The sequence below is a fragment of the Streptopelia decaocto genome, assembly GCF_964273445.1.
Source record: "Streptopelia decaocto genome assembly, chromosome: 2".
In the NCBI taxonomy this organism is placed as follows: Eukaryota; Metazoa; Chordata; class Aves; order Columbiformes; family Columbidae; genus Streptopelia; species Streptopelia decaocto.
The window spans coordinates 93,462,476-93,487,592 of record NC_138655.1 but is presented as its reverse complement, the minus strand read 5'-3'; the positions used below and the strand labels follow the sequence as shown (position 1 = coordinate 93,487,592).

The 25,117-nt window shown below is 42.0% G+C and overlaps 1 protein-coding gene across 1 annotated transcript in view; it reads left to right on the top strand.

Moving 5' to 3' along the window:
• The window catches only part of GFOD1 (Gfo/Idh/MocA-like oxidoreductase domain containing 1), a 75,905-nt gene extending 61,047 nt beyond the window's left edge, over nt 1–14,858 (top strand). Inside the window, exon 2 of the mRNA XM_082044568.1 lies at nt 7,242–14,858. Coding sequence (XP_081900694.1) covers nt 7,242–8,161 — 920 coding nt within the window. The 3' untranslated portion in view covers nt 8,162–14,858. The remainder of the gene's footprint in view (nt 1–7,241) is intronic.
• Nucleotides 14,859–25,117: the final 10,259 nt, after the last annotated feature.

The window sequence follows — 25,117 nt, the reverse complement described above, 5'->3', positions numbered from 1 at the left end:
TTAAACCATTACCTCTTGTCCTGTTTTAACAGGCCCTCCTAAAAAGTCTGTCCCCGTATGTGCTGGAAAATGGAATAGTACTGAGCTGGTTTGTTCCAGCTTCACACAAATGCACCGTGACTGTGAGGCTTTCAACAAAGACAGTTCTGAAACAGCAAAAATAGTGTCATCTGCTTTTAGCTCTGTGGTCTCACCTGAAGTTAACAGTTCAGCACAGTTACAGCTCAGGTCACTTACATTTTCTTCTGGGCTTCTTAGGGAGTGATGAATTTGGAAGGGAAAGTTTTTTATTACCAACCCCTGTTTTTGTTTAGAGTCTTCAAGTGTTGCTATGAGTCACTGTTGAGAACGGAGAAGTTTTTTTGAGGTCCTGGCTAAATTACAACCTCCAAATGTTGTATCTTTTGCCAATTTGAAAGAAAGGGATATAAGGAAATGGTTCAAATAGCCGTAAGGATTTCTGAAGTCATTGCTGAGGGAAAAAATTATTCTGTATGTTTTTTGTGTATAGGTATACCCCAAAATTACAGACATGGAAAGACATTTTCTGAATATCCAGTGGGGTTGCAGTAGTACCGTCTGCTAAGAAGATTAGTATTGCAAACAGATCACTGCCTAGTATGGGAATGTGCAAAATACACAGTTCTGCTGATACTCGGAATCACAGGATGGTTGGGGTTGGCAGAGACTTCTGGAGATCCTGTAGTCCAACTCAAAATACTCAGCTTCTATCAAACATCAATTTAGCTGTAGGGAACCACATGGTGGCTCCTGGTGATTTACGTAGTTTTTGAGATGGTTTCTATGCAAACCTACAGGGTTGACAATGTGTGTACATATTTGCAGAAGAGCAAATTGCTGTAAATTAACTATTTAAATGAGAGGTAGTGACTTTTGATTTAAGCTATTTGTTTTGACCATGGTTTTTTTTTTCTTATATATTCCTAAGGAAAGATCTTTTGTCAGTATGGCCAAAGTGACTGATGTGCAGCAAAGTAGAGCCATTTAACTAAACTTGCTACTTTTTGTTTGTTGACTTGCACACATTTATAAAGGTAGCTTTATATCTTATTTATAAAAGCAGCTAAATAGCTTAATTTTTCAGAGTTACAGTGCTGGAAAAATGTGAATTAGATAGCCCTCTTTCATGTGTTAGATGATACTATTTTGTATTTGCAAACCATGTCAAACTGCATTAGGACAGAAACTGTGATCTGATTATAGCTAATAATGTGTGTACTAATAATACAGCACATACTGCAACATGTCTTACAAGCTGTGAACAGAACTGAGTTCAAAGATGATTTGCTCTCTGATTCTGCATAGGATCCAAAAGCAACAATAGTTGCAATGGTCAAAATCTGAGAAGAAAAATTTGCCCATATTTATTTATTGTAACCGTTAATATGATAATGTGAATTGCCACCATTGGAATGTAATTTTTTATTAGCTAGTTTTCAAACAAAAATGGATTCGAAGAAGATACTATAGTCTGATATAAATCTTTAAATGTTTAAAAGAATCCATTTGAACTAACCTGGTAAGGATGCTCTTCCACCACTCCTGTATTTGCTGAAACTCTCTGACTGTTCCTTGAATGCTGATAGTTCCTCTTTAACTTTAGAAATGTATTTTTCTGCTGACTAATTTAGCTTAGCCCACCAAAAACCTTATTTTTCCCTTTCTTTCACCCCTTGCTGACCAAGAGCAATAGGTAGCAAACGCTAACTAATGAATCTGTCTGATGCCAGTAGAGGTTTTGATTATATGCCCAGACTCCAAATAGAGCCCTTTTCTATTTTCTTGTGAATAGGAGGAGGAGAAAATATTGTATTGAGTTCTCCTGTCCTGAGGCAAATAGAGGACTAGTCTTGTTCCAGTTCAGTGATGGACACCCTTTATTTTTTTTTTTTTTCAAATGAAAATGTTTCTGTCCCTACTTGAAGCAATCAGAGCAGAGGGGTAAAAAGCTGACATTACAGGTTTCAGAATTGATGAGCCCTATGCCGGTTACAGCTGCTGTACCCTCCCTGTGCTGTGGGCCTGGGAGCTCTGCTTGTTTTATGCTGTGTGGGAGAGGGACGTGACAGGGACGAAGTAACCTGGGCTGCTGGTAGCCAAGGAGCTAGAACCTTCTGTAAAATGAATAGCTGCACACACCAAGCATTTCAAAATGGGAAGTTAAGTTCTTACTCTAGTTCCTTACTCTTCCTCTGCATTTGCATGGAAAAAAAAAAAAAAAAAAGAGATGCTACTAACCTGAGGTGTACTGCTCTCTACCCACTTCTGGGCTGTTTGATTCAAAATTATCTCAACATCAGAAGGGCTTCCTTTTTCCAAAAATTAAGGCTGAGGTTTGGAAATAAATCACATGACTTCCTCACAAAAATAATTACTGTGTCAAGCCATTAGGTCATGGTTACAAGTTGACTGTCCAGTAAAAAGTGCTAGAGAAATCTTCACTCGAACAAATAGTAGCACTAATGATAGTACAGACAATTATTTTCTGTTTCCACAGCAGCTTCTAGAGAGTCGATTAGACAGGTACTTCTTCAGAGATCAGTGTTCTTAAATAACCTTCTTAAAATAAATGCAGATTGGTATCCAAGTTGTTGATGTTTGCCTTGGGGGATATATACACCCTGGGAGATTAAGAATAGTCAGGATGGACCATTCAGCCCCCAACTTTCCTTGTGAGACACTGAGAAGCAAGAAGACACTAGTGTTAGTAGTGGTTTCGTGATGCGGACCTGCTCTGGAAACTTTGGTTCCTTTTAAAGAGGAACCAAGCAGTTGTCAGATGTTGCCATCTTTCAGTCTTTAGCAATCAAATGCAGAAGTCAAATTCTCTTGTGTCATTTTGCTTAAACACATGTCCTTTCAAATTTTTAAGGACTGCTAGAGCAAGTTATACCTACGCCATTGGCCTTGGGATGGGGTCTGTCTTATGGATGGGCATCGTCCAGCTCCACCATTATTTGTGTTTTCCTGCTGGAGGGAGAAGATAGAGGGTTCAGGGAAGCAGACCTGTTGGGTCTAATCTGGTTGCCACCTTGTGTCCGTCATGCCTGTGAGCCAGGTGGCTCATTGGCACTACAGCCTGGTGCCAGTTAATGCAGGTTCTTTGTGTTTCTGGCTGTCAGTGCCTGGACCATTGGGTCAGGGAACTGGTCTGAGGCTGAAGCCCTGCACGGCAGCTGTGGGTGGACTTCAGAGAGTCAGCCTGCTCTCATGGGAGCTTTGCTGGGAGACACGTTGCCCAACTTCAGCTTTGGACTTGGGCTGGCCAGAAGCGAGACCTTTCCTATTCTGTGTCACATCATGTCACTCACCATCTGGCTGGCATTGCTCTGTCTCTCATTGTGAAGCACAGCCAAGCAGAGAGCCTGGGGTGAAGGCTGTGCAGAGCCCTCAAAAAGAATGACCCTAGAATCATTTCAGCTGGAAGAGACCCTCACGATCATCGAGTCCAACCATAACGTACTAGAGAGAGTTCAGAGAAGGGCAAGGAAGCTGGTGAGGGGCCTGGAGCCCAAGTCTGATGAGGAGCGGCTGAGGGGACTGGGGCTGTTCAGCCTGGAGAAAAGGAGGCTGAGGGGAGACCTGATCACTGTCTACAACTACCTGAAAGGAGGTTGTAGCATGGAGGGCATTGGTCTCTTCTCCCAGGTGGCAAGTGACAGGACAATAGGAAATGGCCTCAAGTTGCACCAGTGGAGGTTCAGGTTGGATATTAGGAAAAAATTCTTCACAAAAGGGTTGTCAGGCATTGGAACAGGCTGCCCAGGGAAGTGGTGGAGTCACCATCTCTGGAGGTGTTTAAAAGGTATAGTTAAATTATTTTTCTTCTTCATTTTACCTAAGAACTCAAGAAACTGTAATACTCAGAAGTTGCCTGATTGAGAACTGTAGGATTGTAGACTAGATTTCTTGATGCACGTAGAAGGGGTGTATATCTTTTCATATAATGAGACGTATTTGACTCTGTTGCTTATCGCTACAGACAAATACCTTGCACTTTCTTGCTGAAACAAGTCCACGGTGCTTCCCTGCTTTTATGTAATTAATAAGTTCTTGCTGTTTGCTGTGGTGTGATTTTCAAAGGTGTGTGAAGCGGCAAAACACGCTGACAGAACAACAAGCACTTAACAGTTGATCCTTTCTTAGAGAGTCTTGTCCAAATGTTGACAGGATTAGGCCCTCACCCCAGGCCAGGAGAAGGGGGTCAGTTGCCAGAGAAGCACCTGCAGCCAGAACCCACCTTTGCATAAGACCGGCAGTGTTGGGAAGGGAGGTTTTTCCTTGCGTGCTGCCCTCTGCTCTGCCTGTCGCTGCTTTAGAGAACGGCTCAAAGGGAAGGTGCCTTTTTTCCTTCTCCTTTTGCGAAGAGAGCAGAGGGAGGAGAGCAGAAAGCGATGGCGTTTTGATCTGCCTGTTTCTTATTCTTGTTGCATGAACACACCAGAGGATTTTTCTAAATTAAATTAAGCAAACCTTTCATGCTTTCTCCCTGCTTCAAGAAAGCTAATGTGGCTGCTTGCAGATTTGCAGCTATAGGGAAGACAAAGATCTGTAGTGTGCTCAGACTCAAGTGCCGAGCAGCGTCATGCTGAAAGAACCTGCACAAGCTTTAATAGAGTATAAAAGCTTTCCGGGCACCGAGCAAAAATCTGGTTAAATCCCTGACAGGGATAAAAGCACAGCATGTATTATCAGCATATGCACAGAGACAGGAAGGCTCTCAAAACATTTGCATTTTGGATTTGCTGTAATTAAAAGATTTCAACCTTTCCAAAAAGGTTGAAATCATAGAAGAAGGAAATATAGGACTCCACTTTTTTCTCATCTCTATACAAATACTTAGGGCTCTTCCCTTTTCTCTGCACGTGTGCCTGACTTACACTGATCTTAATGGCATTTTTTTCTTGAATATAGGGCACGTAAAATCCCACAGGCTTCTCTTTCATATCTATAATCGTCATTTTGGACTCAGATTGTGGCAGTCCCAAGTGTTCCCTGCACCATACAGTGAAGGACTGACTGACCCCCACTGTGCACAGCACTGAATATACAGGAAAAGATCGTCCCCAGGCTTCAGTTCCTCGCGAAAGCAGACCCTTTTACTGACAGGCTTATGTGTAGAGCTGCGTATCTGGAGAGATTCGTGTCTGCAAAGACCCCCAGATAATATGTGACAGGTGACTGGGAGGCAGAATGATGGAAGCTGAGCTGGAGCAGAAAGTGATGCTTATGGATCAGTGGTGAACGGGTTAGTTGATGACACAGTACGTATGGGTTCTTTGGGGGCAAAATGACTACTTCAGCAAGATTTGACTGTAGGCAAGTTTTGTCTGACAGAGATTTCCCTTATTTTGATAAATAATTTACCAGACTAAAATCTGTCTCCAAAGAGTCTGCGTAACTCAAGGAGTATTATATTAGTCATCTGTAGCAAATGGCATTGCTGGAGCTACCAGTTAGAGGAATATTGGGCAGGTGGATTAATGCTTTCTCTAGTATCAAACAGATGCAGAAAAAAAATATTCAGGAGCAGGAAAGGAAGTCCTGTAAGATTGAAAATGTCAATTCAGTTACCAGTAGCCGTCTGTAAAGATGAAAGAAAAGTGAGAAAGGAAGACCATGGCCATGGAATAGAGGATTCCTGCCCAATGCAAGAGGAAAATGAGTACATCTCTACTTATCCAATTAAGTAGAAGGTAAATAGGAACAAGTCGAAGGTAGATCTTTCCCTTCCTGGCTGTTACTTAGATGTGACTGTCTCTTCAATGTTGACAGCCCTCCCTCTGCTTTTAGCTACTCAAATAGCAGCAGACAAAGACTGTGAACAGGCACTGTGGATAAGCTGGTTATTAAATGTTTGGACTGTGACCCCCTTCTTTTTCCAGTCAGGCTGTTAAATATTCATGTAAGTGGGCTCAGACAGATCCCTGCCATCTGTCTGTATTTATACGACTTCATCCAAACAGGTCCAAAACAAGTAAAATTTTATCCTCTCACCAGCATTTTAAAGAAAAAGGGATTTCTCACCTATCTGAAGGGAAAAGGGATCTAAACACAAAGAGATTTAGCAAGTAACCAGGTTTATTCATCTGGACTCCATCAAACAGGAACCAAATCCTGCTCTTTTAAGTGCCAGGCCCAGCTATACCCCCCTTCTCAAGGCAAAGATCATATTTAGTGCTATAAGGTGTTGTGTAGCTCACCTAATGTTGTTCATTAAGCATAAAAAAAAAAATCTTTGTATGCAACTATAAAGGAAACTAGAGACTGCCACTGTATGTGTGGATGGGCACAGAATGAAAGTAATTGACAAGGAGAAATCAATAATAAAACCATTATCAGGCATGTCAGCATGCACTGCATTCAGTTGCACACCTTGATGGCCAGATGAAACAGGACCATTGTAAACCAAGCTTCAGTAAACAGTGTGGCACATATGGGCAATTCTGTGAGGGAACAGATTGTCACAGCTACGTTTGACCTGTTTTAGAGCAATCGTGGCTCTCCCTTGGCACTGTGGATGCGCGGTTGACATTTCAACAGAGCTGCTTCAAGAAAAGTAATGCCACTGTTAGAATAGCATGGCATTTTATGAGTGAGAAGCAATTCCTAGGTTTTGAATCAAGCAACAAGCCCAGTACTTCTGTCTCCAGTCAGAGCCTCTTAAACAGTCTGAATGGGAAGGATGAAGGAACAAGACGATTGAGAAGACAAGCCCAGACATTTCAGTGTACATACATCAAGTTACTGTGGGTGTGAGGTGGTGTTACTCATATGCTTCAGGGGTTTGGATCTGAAGCTCAGGTTCAGCTCTTGAAAGCCCATGCGCAGGCAGGTAATCACAGAAGAGACGTCTGTGAGATAGGTGAGGTGACATTTTGTACCTGCTCCCAGAAGGTGGCAAATGTGAGGTAGCAGGCCACCTTACCTTAGCTTGCTTTCTTATCTCTCCAGGTGCTCACCTTCTTGCTATTTTTAGGCATGAGTGCATTTTGAAAATAAAAAGGGATGCACTTTCACTGTGTTGCTTGAGGAACTGTTACATGCATTTTGGAAATATGCCAGAGCGTAATCTTTCTGCCTTTAACAGCATATTGAAATGTTTTCTTCTTTCAAGGATCTTTCTCCTTGGCTTAATCTTCAAGAAGAGCCTCAAGGCTTTGAGCTTACTCAATCGATATATTTTTGTTGATGATTTTTTTTAAAAAATTGTTTTTCAGGCATTGGAAAAAATGTCATCTGCGACCGAACGGCGACTCCCCTGGACGCCTTTAGGATGATGACCGCGGCTCATTATTACCCAAAGCTCATGAGTATCATGGGGAACGTTTTGCGCTTCCTGCCTGCTTTTGTGAAGATGAAGCAGCTGATCCAGGAGGGCTACGTCGGGGAGCTGCTGGTGTGTGAGGTGCAGGTTCACAGCGGCAGCCTGCTGGGCAAGAAGTACAACTGGAGCTGTGATGACCTGATGGGAGGCGGGGGCTTGCACTCGGTTGGCACCTACATCATCGACCTCCTCACCTTCCTCACCAGCCAGAAGGCCGTGAAAGTGCATGGGTTGCTCAAGACCTTTGTAAAGCAGACGGACCACATCAAAGGCATACGGCAGATCACCAGTGACGACTTCTGTACGTTTCAGATGGTCCTGGAAGGCGGTGTGTGCTGCACGGTGACGCTCAACTTCAATGTCCCGGGGGAGTTCAAACAAGACATTATTGTGGTGGGTTCGTCAGGACGGCTGATTGTAATAGGCACTGATCTCTACGGACAGAGCAACAGCTCTCCTCAGCGAGAGCTCCTGCTAAAGGACTCCACGCCCGTCAGCAACTCCTTACTCCCAGAGAAGGCCTTCAGTGACATCCCATCCCCCTACCTCCGAGGCACCATTAAGATGGTTCAAGCTGTCCGACAGGCATTTGAGGACCAGGACGACAGGAGAACCTGGGACGGGAGGCCCCTCACGATGGCTGCCACTTTTGATGACTGTCTGTATGCCCTGTGTGTGGTGGACACCATTAAAAAGTCCAACCAGCTGGGGGAGTGGCAGAACATTTCAATCATGACTGAGGAGCCAGAACTGAGCCCGGCGTACTTAATCAGCGAAGCCATGCGGAAGAGCAGGATGTCTCTGTACTGCTAGCTCCTCTCAGGTCCTGGGAAAGAATAGGAACCAGACAGTTCTTGAGGGAGATGATAATTCAGCCCCTGTGAAGGGCTTGGACATCTTAGAAACAGCTGAGGATATAGGAGAAGGAAATAGGGTGTTTGGATCAGCTAAATCTGTTGATGGCTAAATGCCAAAGTGATAAGGTCCTTAGAAATGCCCAAAACAGATAGGAGACATAAGAGCTGACACAACTTAACTGTTTTAATAACAGTATTAGCTGGCTGGTCAGAAAGATATATCATGGACTCATCTCCTGCTTGCAGGTGCTTTAGATTATCCAATTGTGTTTACTGTGAAAGGTTGGGAAGATCCTCTAGGATTTTCCCTACCTACCAGAGGGCTGTGAAGGTACTGTCATGTCATTAAATTTTCTGTAATGTCTGACATGAATGGTTCCTACCATGACAGCTGACACCGCCATGCTGTAGTACTACACCTCTAACCAACACACAGAATAACAGGACTTGGTGTGAAAGTGTCACATGATATGGAAAATCTTGGCAGCTCACTTTTCATACAGCTTGTTAGGAGCTTCTCTGTGTTGGTTTAGCTAGTTGTTTTTTTATTTGTTTGTTTGTTTGTTTTAAAGCACAATTAAGTAGGAAAATGTGTGGCTTTTAAAACAAAGCAGTCCTCAACCACAGTGTATATGCCTCAATATTGGGGAGGGGAGGGTCGTCTGTGAGCTCCTGGTAAGCGTCAGTATTAATTGCACAGATTTGCTGGTTAAAATGGGTTGTGCAAAACCTTCATGAATGACAAGTGGCATGACACAGTAGTGATAGTGGATTTTATTATACAGCTGAACTCAGGCTAGTCTTATGAAGGTTTACACACAATTTCTTGTGTCTGGGACTGACTTTTGAGTGAATTCATCACGTATTTTGGTTTTAGGTGCACACTCAACGAGTGGTGAGTGTGAGTGAGAAACAAAAGAGATGAGAAAATTTCCCGTCCATTTCCAGGGGAAAAAAATTACACAAGACCCCCACCTTTTCACCTCCTTAAAGTGACCGGCTCCTGGTACTGTAGTCATCATTCCCTGTCGTCAGTGCAGGGATGGGCAAACTCTTCTGATGTGTTTGTCCTGTTCTTCTTTTTAATGTTTTAGATTGCAGTCTTGAAATAATATATTATTTCATGAATATATTCTTGAAAGAATATAGTGAAAGGCACATTAATTATCCAAGTAAACAGGGATACTGATTTTCTGCATAAAGCTGCTCCAGTGCTCATGTGTTTACAGTGCTAGGTTCTCAGACAGGAAAAAAAGTAGAACACAAGCATAAAGCACTAAATTATATTAAACTTGAGAAAAACCTTTTCAGGTTTTTTTTTGTTAATTTTGACTAGGGGAAAGAAGAGAACATTTGGATGAGCAGTAAATTAAAAAAGAAATTATGACCCTCTTTCTCAACACCATCAGATTAGTGTTGCCATTTTAGGATAGAAAGAGAACTGTCAGAATAATTTAGATTTTTTTAAAAACACAGTTTTGCTAATTTTAGGAGCACTAAGGGCTTCTGTAGAGGCTTCTCCTACAAATTACTCTGTCTGATTGCTGTATGCTCCTCTCTGTCGTGTTCCCAGTTTTAAAGCTTCATGGTTTGGAACAGGAGGGCATCAGTAGTGTGGTTCAGCTCAACTGACTTTAGTCAGCTGAAAGCTGAGTGTCTTGTCCTGATCAGCTGTGCAAGAACACGGTAATCAATACAGAGAGAGAGCTCTCCAAAGGGTGACTCAGTTCATCCCAAGATTGATATAGAAGAAGGTGCCCATTGGAAATTCCTATCCTTCTCCTTTGCAGAGAATCTTGGCTTCTAAATCCTTAGGTGGCTGAAGTTAGGAAACTTGACTCCCACCGCAAAATTATTAATGTGTACTTAATTTTTGGAGAGCACGTGCCTGACTCTTCATGAAATATTCCCCAAAGCGTAATAGTGTGACTGATGAAGGAATAATGTAATACTGCAAGACCACACCCAAATAGAGAACTGTTTCTATCCATGTTGTTCTGCCAGTTCTAGCAACTGTCTCTGGGGCTGAGCGCTTCTGCTAAGACCTTGGGAAAGCTTTCATCATTTCTTCTTGGAAGCAGCCTTTGACAAGTTTGGATGTTTTTCCTAAAAACCTCTGAGAATTCCTGTGGTGGTAACTGTGCCAACAGGAATTTGCCATTATAATTGTCATGTTGTACCATGCTATCCAGTTCCTGCCCTGAAAAATACATAGAGAAATGCCAGAAGAGAGAATTTGATCAAGAAATCATCTCTCTCCTGAAAAATGAAATTAGCCCCAAAAGGATCAAGAGTGTTTTCATATAGTAAAGCAAAAAGCATTTATTGAAAATAGTGTCTATTTCAAGTCATGAGTGCAAGCCCAGTGGATAATTAACCATGTCTAGTTAAACATCACCCAAAACTGGAACAAAACATGGACCAAAATGTTTGTGAGTCTTGCTTTTTAGTGGTTTGGCCATTGTGCTGGAATGACTGTGCACCTCATTTTGGTTCAGAAATGTTGACAGTTTTTCCTGTCTTTATTTACTTTTTTCCTGTGTCTTCCTGGGTTTTGTGATGCCAGCTGAAAAATGATATGCTGGAGTCCTGTTGCCCACCCCTGCAGAGACCAGTCCCCAGGCAAGACACAGTGTGTAGGGATAGTACTACTGAGCTCAACCTTTCTGTCCCGGATCCAAAGGTTTAGGTGACAGACATCATCCCTCCTCTGTGCAGACTTACTGATGCAGATAGCGCTGCTTAGCAGAAAGAAAATCTGATGCTTTGGTTTCACAGCCATCTGATGCTAGGATTAGTGCTGGCTTGCAAATCCTGTCTACCTCGTTGTGCTGGTCCCTGAGAGGCAGGCAGAAAGAGCAGGGCCAGGGTGGGACCTCCTCTTCTGACAGCAGAGATCTGCTCGATTTAGGTGAACTTGTTACCTAAGTGGGATGGCAGCAGTTACTGCATACGTTCAGGATTGTGTGACAGTTTTTCCATCCTGTAGGAGGTAAAGGTGCTGTAGTGTCAAGTGTAAAGATACTAAACTTCCACCTGGCTTAGCAGAGGAAGGAATTGGTTTATTTATAGAATGTGTATTACTATTCTGAGATATTATTACTTTACAGTCCAGGATCTTTCTTGGCAGCATCAAGCCCTCTGCTCTTTTGGTACAGTTGAAAGTACATTACATTGCCCTAAGCAGCCTCTGGAGTTCATATGGGGTTTAAGAATTTGGGCAGCATATAGCAGAGATGGACCTGATTGAGCTCAAAGGCGGTACCACACCAGGAAACGTATATTTGGAATTGCACTTTTAATGCTGTTCTTTAATGCTGTGCCACAAGATTTGAGATTAATGCTGCTAGAATTGGTGCAGGCCTAATAGCCAAACTGTGGCTACTGCTGGAATTTTCAGTAGCCTCCAAATGAGCTTGTTCATGCCCTAGGTAAGGAATGTTCATTCCTCTTCCCCGGGGCTGCTGTTGGAGAGGTTTTCCTTTGCCATCAACCCGTGTATGCAGGATACTGAACATTATGGTCTGTTGCCAAAGACAAAAGAGCCAAAGGGGAGAGCCCATGAGAAACACTCTGCTGCTCTGCCGGGGTCTGTTCCAATGCTGGGACTGTCAGCTGAGAGATGATGTCTTATTTTCCATGGGAATTGCATTGGGGTCCACACCAGGGGTAGGGCAACCCTATGCTGTGAGACAGCAGCCCACAAGTCCAGTCCTTCCATATGCTCAAAGGGAGAGGTGGTTGCAGCAGGCAGTGACAGGGAGGTGTTCATGCAGTCTGGTACCTATATGACCTATATGCCTGCACCAACAGGGAGAATATATGCTGGTCACACGAAAGGTGAGGGCTGCACCTCCTGAGGTGACAGCAGCAGCCTTGCCCCACCTCTGCGTTTGGGAGCCCAAGAAGGGACCCGGCCCTCAGGGAAGCAGCATCCGTCCTATATTCCTGCCAGATTCGCGCATGTCCTCAGTGCTGAACTCACTGAGGTCCTACATAGAGGCATAACAACTCTGCAAGAGCTTGGGGGTCCTCTATCTAATATCATGCATGTGTTCAATTAGGAGTACTTTAGCTGTGTAGTTAGAAAATACCAAGTAGAGATGATACGTCCTTACCCGTGCAGCCAACACGGCAGAGAATCAGGGCGTGCGCAGATGAGTTTAGGCTCAGGATGGGCTGCTGTGGAGTTCATCCTTTGCTTTGGCTGAAAGCATGAGAAATTCCTGCCCAGCCAGATGAGGGCAATCAGAGGCACTCTCCACTTTGTACTTAGTGTTTCCTTCTTTTGTATGGCTTTTGAATCACTGACCGTACAAGGGAGCAGCTGTCCTGAAAGTTCAGCCATTCAGAAAAGGAGGCTTTGCTGCTGCATGTGGACACAGTGCAAGGACAACTCACTTTCTCTGTTATTTATTTCTGTGTCCATACAAATGTGGGAAAGACTCCATTTAAAAGTACTAATTTCTCTACCAAAAAAAAAGAAAACAAAAAAAAATTTGGTGGGTAAAGATAAACATAGTATCTTGATGGTGTCTTTGCAGAGATTCAGAAATCACTGATGGAAGAATTTCTTGTTGCTGATAATTTTTATAGTTGGCTTTTATCTATGGCCTTCAATATAAAATACCACCATTCATGAAGTCTAGTAACTGTTGAGTTCTGTTTTTACAAGGGTTTAAAAGTACCCAGCAGACTTTTTGCTTTGTGCAGATACTCAACACTGGTGTAATGTTCCAGTGGCCCAGTGATGTACCTTTAAGTATATATGAAACTCCACACTGGACTGTTTGAGGTCTGCAGTGCTCTCTGGGTATCCAGGACTAGTTGTCAAATGGCAGGATATTCAGGACAGCAGTTTCTTGTTGTTGAAGTTGTTACTTGTGGGGAGCAAAGTTTGTAAATTTTAGAGATGAAGTATGGCTGAATAATAATTGGCAGTCTTATCTGCTTTCAGTTTTCTCTCTTCTGAGCTGCTGGATGAAGTCTGTCCAATAAAAAGTTTCCCCTTAACAATAACTGCCCACTTCCATTTGCTTATGAAAACAAGAAATTTTAAGTAAACGGGAGTATACATAATGCTGCATTCATGAACCGATGTCATAACCTCATGACTTACTGGAGCCAGAGCCCAGGCAAGTAATGACTTTTTTTAAACTGCCAAGTCAAAGCCTTGGGGTTGGGGAATGAAGGGTATCAGCTTAGGTCAAACTGAAATAGCTTTTATTCAGCATTTTCAGTTAAATGAATAAACAGAATGGCTATGGTCAGTCCAAAACTGAACACAAAACATGTTTGTAGAAGGTCATTTGCATTTTTTCTTTCAGGATTAAGTTACATTTTTAAAGAATGCTGTTTTGAAATGAAAAGTTTTAAAAAAAAATCCATCTTGTATTATGTTTTGGTATGTGTGAAATTAACTGTTTGGGGACGAGTGTGTTTTGTGGTTTGCTTATTTGTTTAAAGTTCATACTTTAAAAAATCCCATCCGTAAGGTTCAGTGAACATCCATTAAGGACGTTCAGTGAATTCAGCTGCCCTTGGGGCAGGTTTGGCTCTGAACCTGCAGCCTCACAGTGTCATGCAGTGACCCCGTTTCTAGCATCTGAATTTGACCATCTGGGTTTCATTTGTGTCTTCTTGTGGCAGTGGGAAAGCTGGTTCATTACATGGAGTTGGCTACAGATAATCAAGATACTTTCTGCAGCAGTGCCAGCCATCGTCTTTAAAAGCACTTAACTCTGTTAACTTGTTTACCATAGTTATTTGTGACTTTCCAGCCATGTGCTGTCCATTACTTTTCTTTTTACACCAGCTGTCAGACTCGCTTCCCTCCCCTTTCCGTTTCTCATTCCACTGCAAGCCATGAGGCGGGTCTTCTTTGTTCCTCAGTCTGTGTTACACATGGCATACAGGGTGGCTAACCTACAACTCGAAGTAACTTCAGACAACAGATTCATTAAAGAATATGCTAACACCACAACCGCTCAAGTAGGTGGCACACAGAATGCCCGGCCAGGGCAGGAATCAAAGCCTCCCTGCTATGCTGTGCTTCGCAAGCGGCACTCACTGTTTCTCTCTGTACTGGTTTTCTTTTATTTGGTTTTGAAAATGAGAATATGTTCAGTTTGTTGCTGTGTCATTATTAAGTATATATTTATTGTTTTTCAGACATACATACATATATATAAATGCTATATATATATATATAATGTCAACGCATGGACATATGTACAGTAGATATTTTAAAGAGCTATTTATCAAGAAAAGTAAGTGTTATAAGTAAACAGAGTTTATATTTTATATATTATGTAGATAGCAAAAAAAAAAAAAAGGTGGTTAAATTATAGTAGGACTTTTGGGGGTGGGGGGTGGGGTTGGAGAAACAGGCAAGGACTGGTTCTAGCATTTTAAATAGCCAAACTACTTTGTACGGAAGCTGCCTGCTGTGCCTCTCGGCTGCAATATCTGTTTGTGTCTTCTTCTGGAAGATGATGTGCATTGTTACTTTTACATTGCTTGGGGAATGTAGTTAGTTTATTCTCAGCCAACTGGTATGTGCTGCTTAAAACATGGTTTCCTGCTGTTCTGCATATTTGCATTGATGGAATAAAAGGATCTTAACTGGCAAATAAAAATGTAAAAGGATGTGATCTCAGCTGTCTGTTGTTCTTCCCCACAGTTGTACTGGGGGGCAGGGAGGGTAATAACTATCGCCTTTGCCTGGTTTCTGGCCAGCTTGTTAAGTTCAACACGTAGGAGTAAAACACACGGGCTTTTGCTTGGGAGTGGGGATTGCAATGGAGGGAGAGAAAGAAGGTTTAACACTGAGCTATTTGAAGGTTTAATGTTATGACAAGGCCTGAGTTAACTCCTGCTGGAGTCATGTGTCCTGAGGAGGCATCTGGTTTTATTGCCGGTGGATGTCAATATGTTCAGGGAGGTTTAGGCTGGACATGAGGAAAAGGTTCTTCCCCCAGAGGGTGGTGGAGCACTGGAACAGGCTCCCCAGGGAGGTTTCATGGCCCCAAGCCTGACAGTGTTCAAGAAGAGACTGGACAAGCCCTCAGACACATGGTGTGAACTGTGGGGTTGTCCTGTGCAGGGACAGGAGCTGGACTTGATGATCCTTGTGGGTCCCTTCCACCTCAGGACATTCTACGATTCCATGTCCAGTGGCACAGCAAAACTGGGGCACTGGGCACCCCTGCTGAGCACAACCTGGAGATCGTTTCAGGGCCGTCCTCCCTGCCTCCCTACTGCTGTCCTGGGATACCTTTGCTTTCCCTGTCCTCAGCTTCCCCAGAGACATCCACTTGCCTCCCCGATCCTCACTTTCACCCGCCAGCAGCTGTCATGTCTTTCTGCCTACCCAAGTGCTCCTTTTTTCCCTTGGGTCTGGGTATCTCATCACCCTAGAGAGGAGCTCGTTACTCCACAGCCGCTCTGATGCTGGCGAAAAACCTCACTTGAGTACGAAGCAGAAGATAATGCAAAGCAGTGGGAAGTTCTAGGCTCTGAGGAAAGATCTATTGCCTCTGTGATTGATTTGTAAAAAGGATAGAGCATTTCCTATGTAATTTTTTCTATTCTACAGCAGAGCACACAGGAAGATGTTGGGTTCTATTCATGTCAGTGCTCACTGATTTCCCAGGCACTGTGAAAGTACAGCAAATCTGAGACACAAATCTGTGAAAGGATGGGAAATCGTCATCACTTACAATGCACATTCCCCTCAGATCACATGATCTTGTGAAGTGAACTGTATATTTTTCATATATATAAAAATGTAAGGAGCAGGTACAGCATTCACTTCATCCCAGAAATGAAGCATGTTAGCTACTTCTACTGCTACCATCAAAGCTATCACATTTTTAAGAGGTACTGTTGCTTATATACACATAAAATACATTTTAATCAGTTTTAATACACATTATTTTCTTAAGCTGAAGAGGAGAAAAGCACAAGGCAAAGAAGAATCAGTGCCCATGTCTTCAGGAATTATATTTTAATGCTTGCCTTGCCCTCATGGACAAATGTAGTATAACCTTGCCCAGGTTTCCAGATTACTGTCTCCAACTAATCAATTAGCCACTGAAACAAAATAGGGCCAAATTTTATGGTATATCTTTTTACTTCATAGTAAAACAAGACCTACTTCCATTTCAAAGGTAAAACATAGAAATCTTTGGAAAATGGCACCTAGGGGAGCAATTCCTCTGAAAGAGTGTCAGAGAGACAGTGGGATTATTAGTACACAGTTACAGCACACAATATATAACTGTATAGGTAAGTGCAAATGCAAGAGTGAGTAAAAACATTCCACACTAATGAGCCTACATAAATGCTAAGGTAAACATTTTCAAACGCGGGTCACCATAGTGAGACTTAAGTGTAGATTTACGACCCCAAGTAAGAGTTCTGCTTTCAAAACAAACTGCAAAAACGGGGGCGAGGGGGAAAACCTCTTGCCATTTTCCATAGTTTTCAAAGAACCAAGGCTTCCACAGCTCCTCTGGCTTGTTCTGCCATTTTCTGGAGCCACTTGATTAGCAGCTATGTAGTAAAAACAATGGGTGGCTTGTAGCCATAAAAATTAATCAGAAGAATGTTAAATGCATTGCATTGTTCTCTTTGGGAATCAAGAGTTTGCTGGGGCAGGGCTTATTAAAAAGTGTTGCTGTGCCAAAGAGAAGTCACACTTAATGCCTTTGTTACTGATTCCTGTTGGGCAGTGGAAAGCCGTGGAGCTCTTAGTGTCTCTGCGTTGCCAGGGGAAAACCTCCATTTCAGAGTGGACATCTGTGATTGCACAGAAAAAACGGGGGTTTTGCCCCATGTGATAACCCAGAGCAGCTCAAATGGGGGTTAGAAAGCTTCCTAGAGCAGCGTTTCCCAGGGCTGGAGGCTGGGGGAATGGCTGCTGCAGCCCAAGAGCACCCAGGTCCTTCTTGCTTGGCCTGCTCAGGCCCATGTGCCCGTGCTGGTCACTGCTGCAGCCATCACCCTCAGCATGGAAGGAGGAAACTTCCATCAGGTGTCCCCGGCAGGCAACCCTCAAGCCACCAGACCTGCCACTTGTCCCACAGCACTAGTTTAGTACCAGCTAATACTTGCCTCCTGCATATGTTGCCTTTTGCAATATATTTTCCACCTGGGAGTGCACCAACTAGTGAATTTAGCACTGCAGACCTTGGTGTGGCACTGCATCTACACTTCAAAATGAGCAATTGCAGCTCCAGGAGCAGTTCCTGAGGGCTGAGGAAGGGCTGCTGACAGGCGTGGGGCACCAGTCCTTACTCTTGTCCCCAGCTGCTTGTTCCTGCCTTCTCCGAATACTGGCACTGGGGAGCATGTGTGCAGCCACCTGGTTAACGTGATCGTGGATTTAGCTGAAAACTAACAACGTGGGTTTTTCTTACCAGGTTAGTTTTCAGGCGGATCAGTTCCCTGATCTGAATCATTGTTGACAGCAATTTATGCCAGATCACTTTAATAGCAGAATGTAAATAGAAACCAGGTCTGCTGACTGCCAGAAATGTGCTTTTTTCATCAGATCAAAGAGCTGGTAGAGTAACTGCAGAATAATAAACAAGCCCAAAATAAAAGGGAACGGATAGATGAAAACAATTTTAAGTTCTGTATTTCCATACAAAAGGATATACATGTAAGCAAGTGTTTCCTAAGAAACTGGAGGCCCTTTCTTCCAGCATGAAAGTGATGTATATACCAATTTTTAGAGAAGATTTTCAGAGTCTGCCCCAATCTGTAGTAATCACTCTGCCTTCTGCATTTAATCACATCTTGCAGACTAAAGACTTTCACATAAATTATCATATTGCATCCAGGCAATGACAACAGCCTCCAAATGCAACCAGCTTTGTTGTTTGTGAAAGTAAGCTTTACACAGGGTTTCAGCCAAACCTGAAAAAGCTCAGCCCTGCATTTCAGACTTTGAGAATGCAGAAATAGTTCGAAATTGAGCTTGACTTGTAGCATAATACATTTTCTTTGGTGGCCTTTTTCCCCACCGCTGTCCCAAAAATGCTACTTTTTTAACATTTCAGTGCTGCAGGTCATTATAGCTTCTGAAAGTATCTGTGATGAAAAGAAGCCTTACACTGTGACAAGCTCTCCAACTCAAGAAGGAAGGTGATCAGAAAGACAGTGAAAAGTCAGAACTGGGATAAAAAGCAGATTCACAGGAAACAAGAACATTCCTGTGCTCTGACAATTGACTCTTCATCCTGTTAAATTGTTACAAATGTCCCAAGCATGGGTTTTGGCTTAGATCAACTTATATTCTTCTATATCCTTTCCATGGCACAGTTAGGAAGTTAGCATGCAGCAGAGTCTGTTCCCACTGTTCCCATTGTTCCCACTCAGCAAGCTGCTTGTAACCACCCGGTTTTGGAGATTATGAAATTAAAAAATAGGGCCATGGCCATTCTGTGCCAACTGGCCCTACTGCTGCCGGGTTGTCCTGGGTGCTTTATCTGCTGCTATGGACATAGCTGAGAGTTGAGAACCGGTTGGTAAAATGGAAGGATGTTGGTATTACAAAACTAGCGTGTTCAAAAATGAGTCTATCCCTTCCTCAGTGAGAGGAAATTCAGGTATAAGCTGTGCCAACCTGTTTCAGCATGCCATTTTTGGCTAAAATTGACTATTTTCCCATTCATTTTTCTACGCCTTTTGCTTGCGATTCCATGGCAGCAGAAACTACTTCCTGAGGGACGCCCCGCCCTTTTGGCCACAGACCTCGCTAGCTGGGAGTAATTCCTGTTGTTTAGGCTGAGAGCAGGAACAAGGCCTCTATGGAAAAGAAAGGACTGAGTCACTTGCTGAAATAACAAAGCTCACAGCTACCCACCCACATTTGGCAAACTTCGTCTGTGCCGCCTCACATGTATGAAGTGCCTTGTGAAGATTAACAAATCCCCACAAATCGAGCTGTTGTGCTTATTTCCATTTCACACCCGGTAAGGTGGAGGCAGAGGTGAAGTTGCTGAGATCACTCTCTAATGAATTTCTCTTTGTTTCTGAATTTCCTTCTTGGATTATTAGGTTAGCCCTCTCCCAGTGGCTGAACCCATCACTGCAAATGCCACTGTCAGAGTACCCTCCAAATGTCTAAGGTGATAGAAATGTCTCATTCCAGACCAGTTACAAGGTCAGCCCTTTACAGAATTTCAGCTTACTTGGAAATACTCTTACAAGTAGTAATATTTTCACATAATGTTAATTTACTTGCAGCTTCTGTTTGTTTGTTTGTTTGTTTTAAAGGCAATTTTTGACAGGATTTTTCTCCTTTTATGGACTGAGTGGGCTGAACTATTTGGCATTAAAAAAAGGATTTTAAAACTGTAGTGCTGAAAGATATGAAATCACATGCTGTTATTTATATATATAGATATAGATATAGTTATATTTGTGTTTAAAACAGGATCTCATCAGCTTTGCAAAGGAGGTACATACCATTACCTCCGCCTTGTCATTTGGAAAGCTAGAGACAGAATGGCAAACCATGCTGCCCAAGGCCATGCAGATCAAGTCTCTGACAGCCAGATACTAAATCCTGCTGCTTTAATTTCTAGTTCCCTTTAAATAGTTCTTAAACCTAATATAATTCTCGTTCATTATAATTAATGTAGTCATATATAATTAATGCTTAATATGCTGCTGCAGTTTGTGGATGCCAAATAAGCTAGAGTTGTCTGCACAGTCTACGTTCGACTTCATTGGTTTAGAAAAGTGCTAGCAACGCCAAAGCCAGTATCAACAGCTTTATCTAAGTGAATATATGTTGCATAATTCCAAGGTGAAAGACACTGCACTCTCCATGCATCGATTTTAAAACCCAGCTGATAGAATTAGCACCAGATCTATGTGCTGACTAGAAAAATCACTAAAATAATCAATCAGCCTGAAAAAGCCAGAGTCAGCGCAAAACTGCACCTCTGTTTTGTGTTTCAAGAAAGGATGTTAGATGAGTGTATTTGCTGGCACCCTACAGATCACACTGCTCAGTTATCAAGGATTTCTGGTCCAAAACCCTTCAGAGAACACTCAGTTCACACTGTCAGGTTATCAGAGGTAATGGCTACAAATCATTACCTGGAGAGGCAGATGATAATAATCGTAGTGTAATTTGGAAATTTAAGGGGAAATTGTTCTGGGATTTTTATGGCTTTCCATTATTCTGTGCAACAACAACCAGAAAGCAGGACATTGGCAGTACCTTTAACAAGTATGGGAATGCAGATCTAGAAGGCTGACAGAAAATCACAGTCAGGAGAGAGGTGGAGACTACTTTGTCCTATCACAAAATAAACATCAGTTTGCCATTCCAGCCTAACAGCTTGTCCTCATGTATTAAAACAAGACTCCAAACCATGACCAACACAGAGTCATTAATTAGTTGCTGCTCAGTCCTTTAAATGAATGTTCTAGCAAAGCCCTCTGAGCTCCACCGAGATCAAAGCCTGCTTGTGTACCAGGCTCCTCTCCCCCTTGGTAGGCTGCCTTTCTGAAATAAGGTGATTAAGTGACAAATTATTCTTCAGAGGTACAAGTGCTGTGTTGCTTTGGTTGTATCTGATCCTTCCACCCTTACACTGGTGGCCCCAGTGAAGCGGCTGGGTTAGGCTCTTGCCTTTGAGCCTTGGCAGCAGGTTGGAGCCATGAACTTGTTTCCAAGGACAAATGTGTGAGCAGGTAGCCGGGTGCCATTCTCTGCACAGGTCCTGGCTGAGGAGGGTGGCAATGGTGAGCAACACCTGACTGGCTTCTGTAATCCTGGCTGTTGATTTGACGCCTTGAAACTGTTGCTCAGTTAAGCTCACTTTAGAGACTGTCCCATTCAAATATACCCAGGGACTGGAAGGAACTGTCTCCATCTCCACCCTGGATCACAGGACTCAAGGGAGTAAAATCCTTTGCAACTCCTCCAGATACTTGGTGAGAAATGCAGAATCTAACAACCAAATCCAGCTCGTGACCTTGAATTAGCTTCTGGGCTCTGACACAAGGAGAAATTGTGCAAAGACTGAAACCTGCTCTTCATTCCTGTGTGCTTTCTCATTTTGTGGCAGGTACCTGCATATTGCCACATTTTTCTCTGTCTCTAACCATATATAGGGATGATAATAACTATACCTCATCCATATCTTAAGATTCTGAAGGTGTATATTAATAATTTAATTTTCCCACTGTCCCTAACCTGACCAAACTTTCTCTCATTGTCACCTCACATCTCAAGTAAAGAGTAACAAAACTCAGAAAAGATTATTAGGGATTATTTGTAGTGCCTCGAATGTGCCATGCTCCCTGGCAGTACAAAGCATGTTTCTGGTACTATTTAAAAACTCACAACCCTTTTTCGGTCAAAAACATCCATTGTGTCCTTAACACACCTACTGATCAGGTTGGCAGAAGAATATTTAGGACAGGCACAGCTGATATCTGCGGTTAAGTAACAAACTGAAGTTATGACTAGGAGCCAGAAGACATCATCCTAAAAAACCACTAACGTAATCTTAAAACAAATCCTACTTCCTTTATGTTTGGAGCAAGCAACTGCAGTTTGTTATTGTCTTCATAGCTGTTTTGCAGTTCCCTTACCTTTCTGCACAGAAAAGCATGTCACCTCCGAAGCACTCTCATTCTCTAGCAGGGTGAGAAAACAGAGAAGGAGGACAGATTTGAACTCAGCTTTCCAAGTTCAGCAGCTTCTTATGCTGTTTTCAGCCCCATAAGCCTTTTCCTTGCTGTCATCTGGGGATCCGTATTCAGGATTACAGTGTTTGGTCTGCTTGGAGGCAGACTTGCCTGTTGTGCTGCCACGCTAAAATGAAGAGCTGAATTCCCTTTTGCTGCCGAACAGTTTTATGATATTTTTATTACCCTAGAGTGTTATTTTTTTCCATTTGACTTCACCAAGGGATTAAGTTGTGAACATTTATAGCTCCAACATTTGCATTCTTTTCTCACGTAGAATGTAAACAGCAGAGTGATGCTGTTTTGGCCAGGAAATGAGGCCAAGCTTTTTTAGATCCGCTGATGTTCATAATGAAAAGATTACGTGAATGTATAACTAAATTGTCCTTTCCATTAACACAGCCCTACTGACCATCTGGAACTATTCATGCTTCTGAAGAAACAGATGATATCTTAGAAAAACTGATATGACCCAACTTGTAACTCCTTGCCTGAACAGCAGTCATTTCCTATTGTGATAGGAACAAGGGAGGGTACATTGGCAGGCTGAAAGTGTACACTGGTTTTGATACACTGTGAAGATATTATGAGACAAGTGTTTTTTTAAAAAAAGGAAGTGCATGTTAAGTTGGTTCAGAGTAAATGAAACCCACCTGAAAACTGCACATATTTTCTGTACATTACAATATATGTTGTAATGCCATGCAAATATGGACCACCATGCTGCATAAAATCAACATTCTACTGCTTGGTGTTTTCATCTTCTTTATAAATTCATCTATAAATTCATATAACAAGGTGTGCTTCCAATAATCATCTGTGATTCCACTGACAGATCAGTCATACAAGAGAGACCAAAACCCAAAACACTTTCCAAGAGCTGTAATATTCAGCAGGACGTCGCTTCCACAAAATTATTCCAGCTTTAATAGCAAAAGCATTGCTTTTTGTGAAGAGCCATGGACACAATGCAGTTTGTATTTTGCAATAATAAACATTAGTAATGCCTGTTTGGCTTTCTTCTCATGTATCTTTGTATGTCAGTGAGCAATTTACTTGTGCAATATAAACATATCACTACAAAATGCAAACACAGTAATACTCAAAGTCACTGAAAAAATGAGAGATGCAGTATGCTAGCAGGGTAATAATTAGTTTGGCTCTGCTATCTCAGATAATCCCAAGCCAATTCCAAACCTGTTTCCCTTTTATCTTTATCGTGTGCTACCTTTTCTGATGTTATTGCAGCTTAAAAATTCTGTGTTTAGGTTATCATGGTTTGGGCAGATGCCTAGGAGGCTATTATTGATTAATGATGTATTAATCAATCAGTTTTATTATAAACACAGTTGTCCACTTTGCTTATTGATATCTGCAGCTATTTATGATGAAATTCTCCTTTCACTTACAACGACAATAAAGAGATTCCATCAATAGGAATAAAGATACTTTATGTCCCCAGGCAAAGGAAAATAAAGTCATAATTTGATTTATGATGTAAAATTTCTGAAATGAAATATTTAAGTGATGTGTAATATTTAAGTAAACCTGTGTGCTTTGCAACATTGATTTACGGCATGTAGCGTCATTTAGCCATTTTTTGGTGCAGGTGGATGTAAAAGGGCAGTTATAAAGAAATAAGGCTGCTAAAGTAAAAAAGTCTAACTCTGTGTACTATTTTCTTTCTAGAAAAATAGGTTAGCCATCTTTTTTTCACTGTGTGTCACCACATAATAATCACTGTAGTCATTAGCTGTTCATGCTAAGCCTATGCTTATGTTCTGAAAAGTCTTGAATTATATTATTGAATTCATTTCCCAATGACCTAAATATAATGCTGGTAGTTGTACTGACAACTGAATTTGGTTGGGATGCCACAATAACCTATTATCTATACGTTACAAACTGTTTACAGACACCATTAAGAAAATCTGTGTGTACAAGTAACATGATTAAGAAGCTTTCTATATGTGGGGTTTAGAAACTTTACTAGAGGGAGTGCATTAATTTTATTGTTTTTCAGGGCAGGTATAGTTTTTATGCTATTTTTCTATGCAGCTACATCTTTCAGACCCTAATTTTGATTAGGAACTTTTAGCAATGCCATAGTTGCTAACATTAATGTAATGCGAATCCATAGCACAGTGTCTGGTAGCTCAGCTGCTTAAAATATTTCTGTACCTGCTGTACAATGAATTACTGCTAAAATAAATAGTACTACCTTCAGCCTTTTCTAAAGCACCACTATAGCTACATAATGTATCTTGATAAGGCAAAAAATGAATAACTAAAAGTCATAAGAGATTTAATTGACTTTCACTTGCTGTTTTCTGAATCTAATGATACTGATTAGCTCCCAACAGCACCAAAAAGATCTCATCCAGAGACAAGTGCCATCTATCGAGAAAAGATGTATTTGAGGTGAAGCAGCCAAGAATGACAAGAAATGGCACCAGCCTGCCACCTGCTGCTGTACAGAATTACTTCAAGAAGCGTATTTGCTAGGTCTTGCACTGACTCAACAGAAACATTCCTGTGTCAATTCGGTTCAGCAAAAGCGTGACCATTCTGCAGCAGTGTTCTTTCCCCTTAGCATTTTAAAAGCGTTGGGCAAGGCTAAAATAATGGCATGTTCTGTGCATTTGAAAATAGGCCACTTAACCTACACAGTTGTCTTGGAGGGTGCTTTGAAATCTTGCTGGTGCTAACTCAGGTGTTTGATGGTCTTGTTCAAGCTTCTGCTCCTGAAAAGAGACCATGAGCTGAAAACTCAGCTATTAAAAGCAGCTGCCTAGTCCTTGCAAACCTGTAGTTACTGGCTGGCAAGATCTCAAAGATCTGAAAAAAAAAACCCCACCACCATCTAAAAAAAACAACCAAACAAATAATACGACACATTTGATGTCCCATGATTTTGGCAGCATGGGTTGATTTTTGAGTGTTAGCTTCCAACAGTGAGATCTAGGTCCTCATATTATCTCTTTTGAGGGGTGGGAGTTTTAGCATCAAGTATTTTGCTCACATGTGTCAGAATAAATCTTGGTTTTGGAAAAAGCATTTAGCTTCCTAGAGATCATTATAAGTAAAATATCCCTAAGTGCCACAGTGGGTGAGCCAAAATGCCAAGCATACCAATTGTAGTAAATAATACGGTACAGGCAATATCATTCTTTGCTATTTTTCAGGGCCTTGG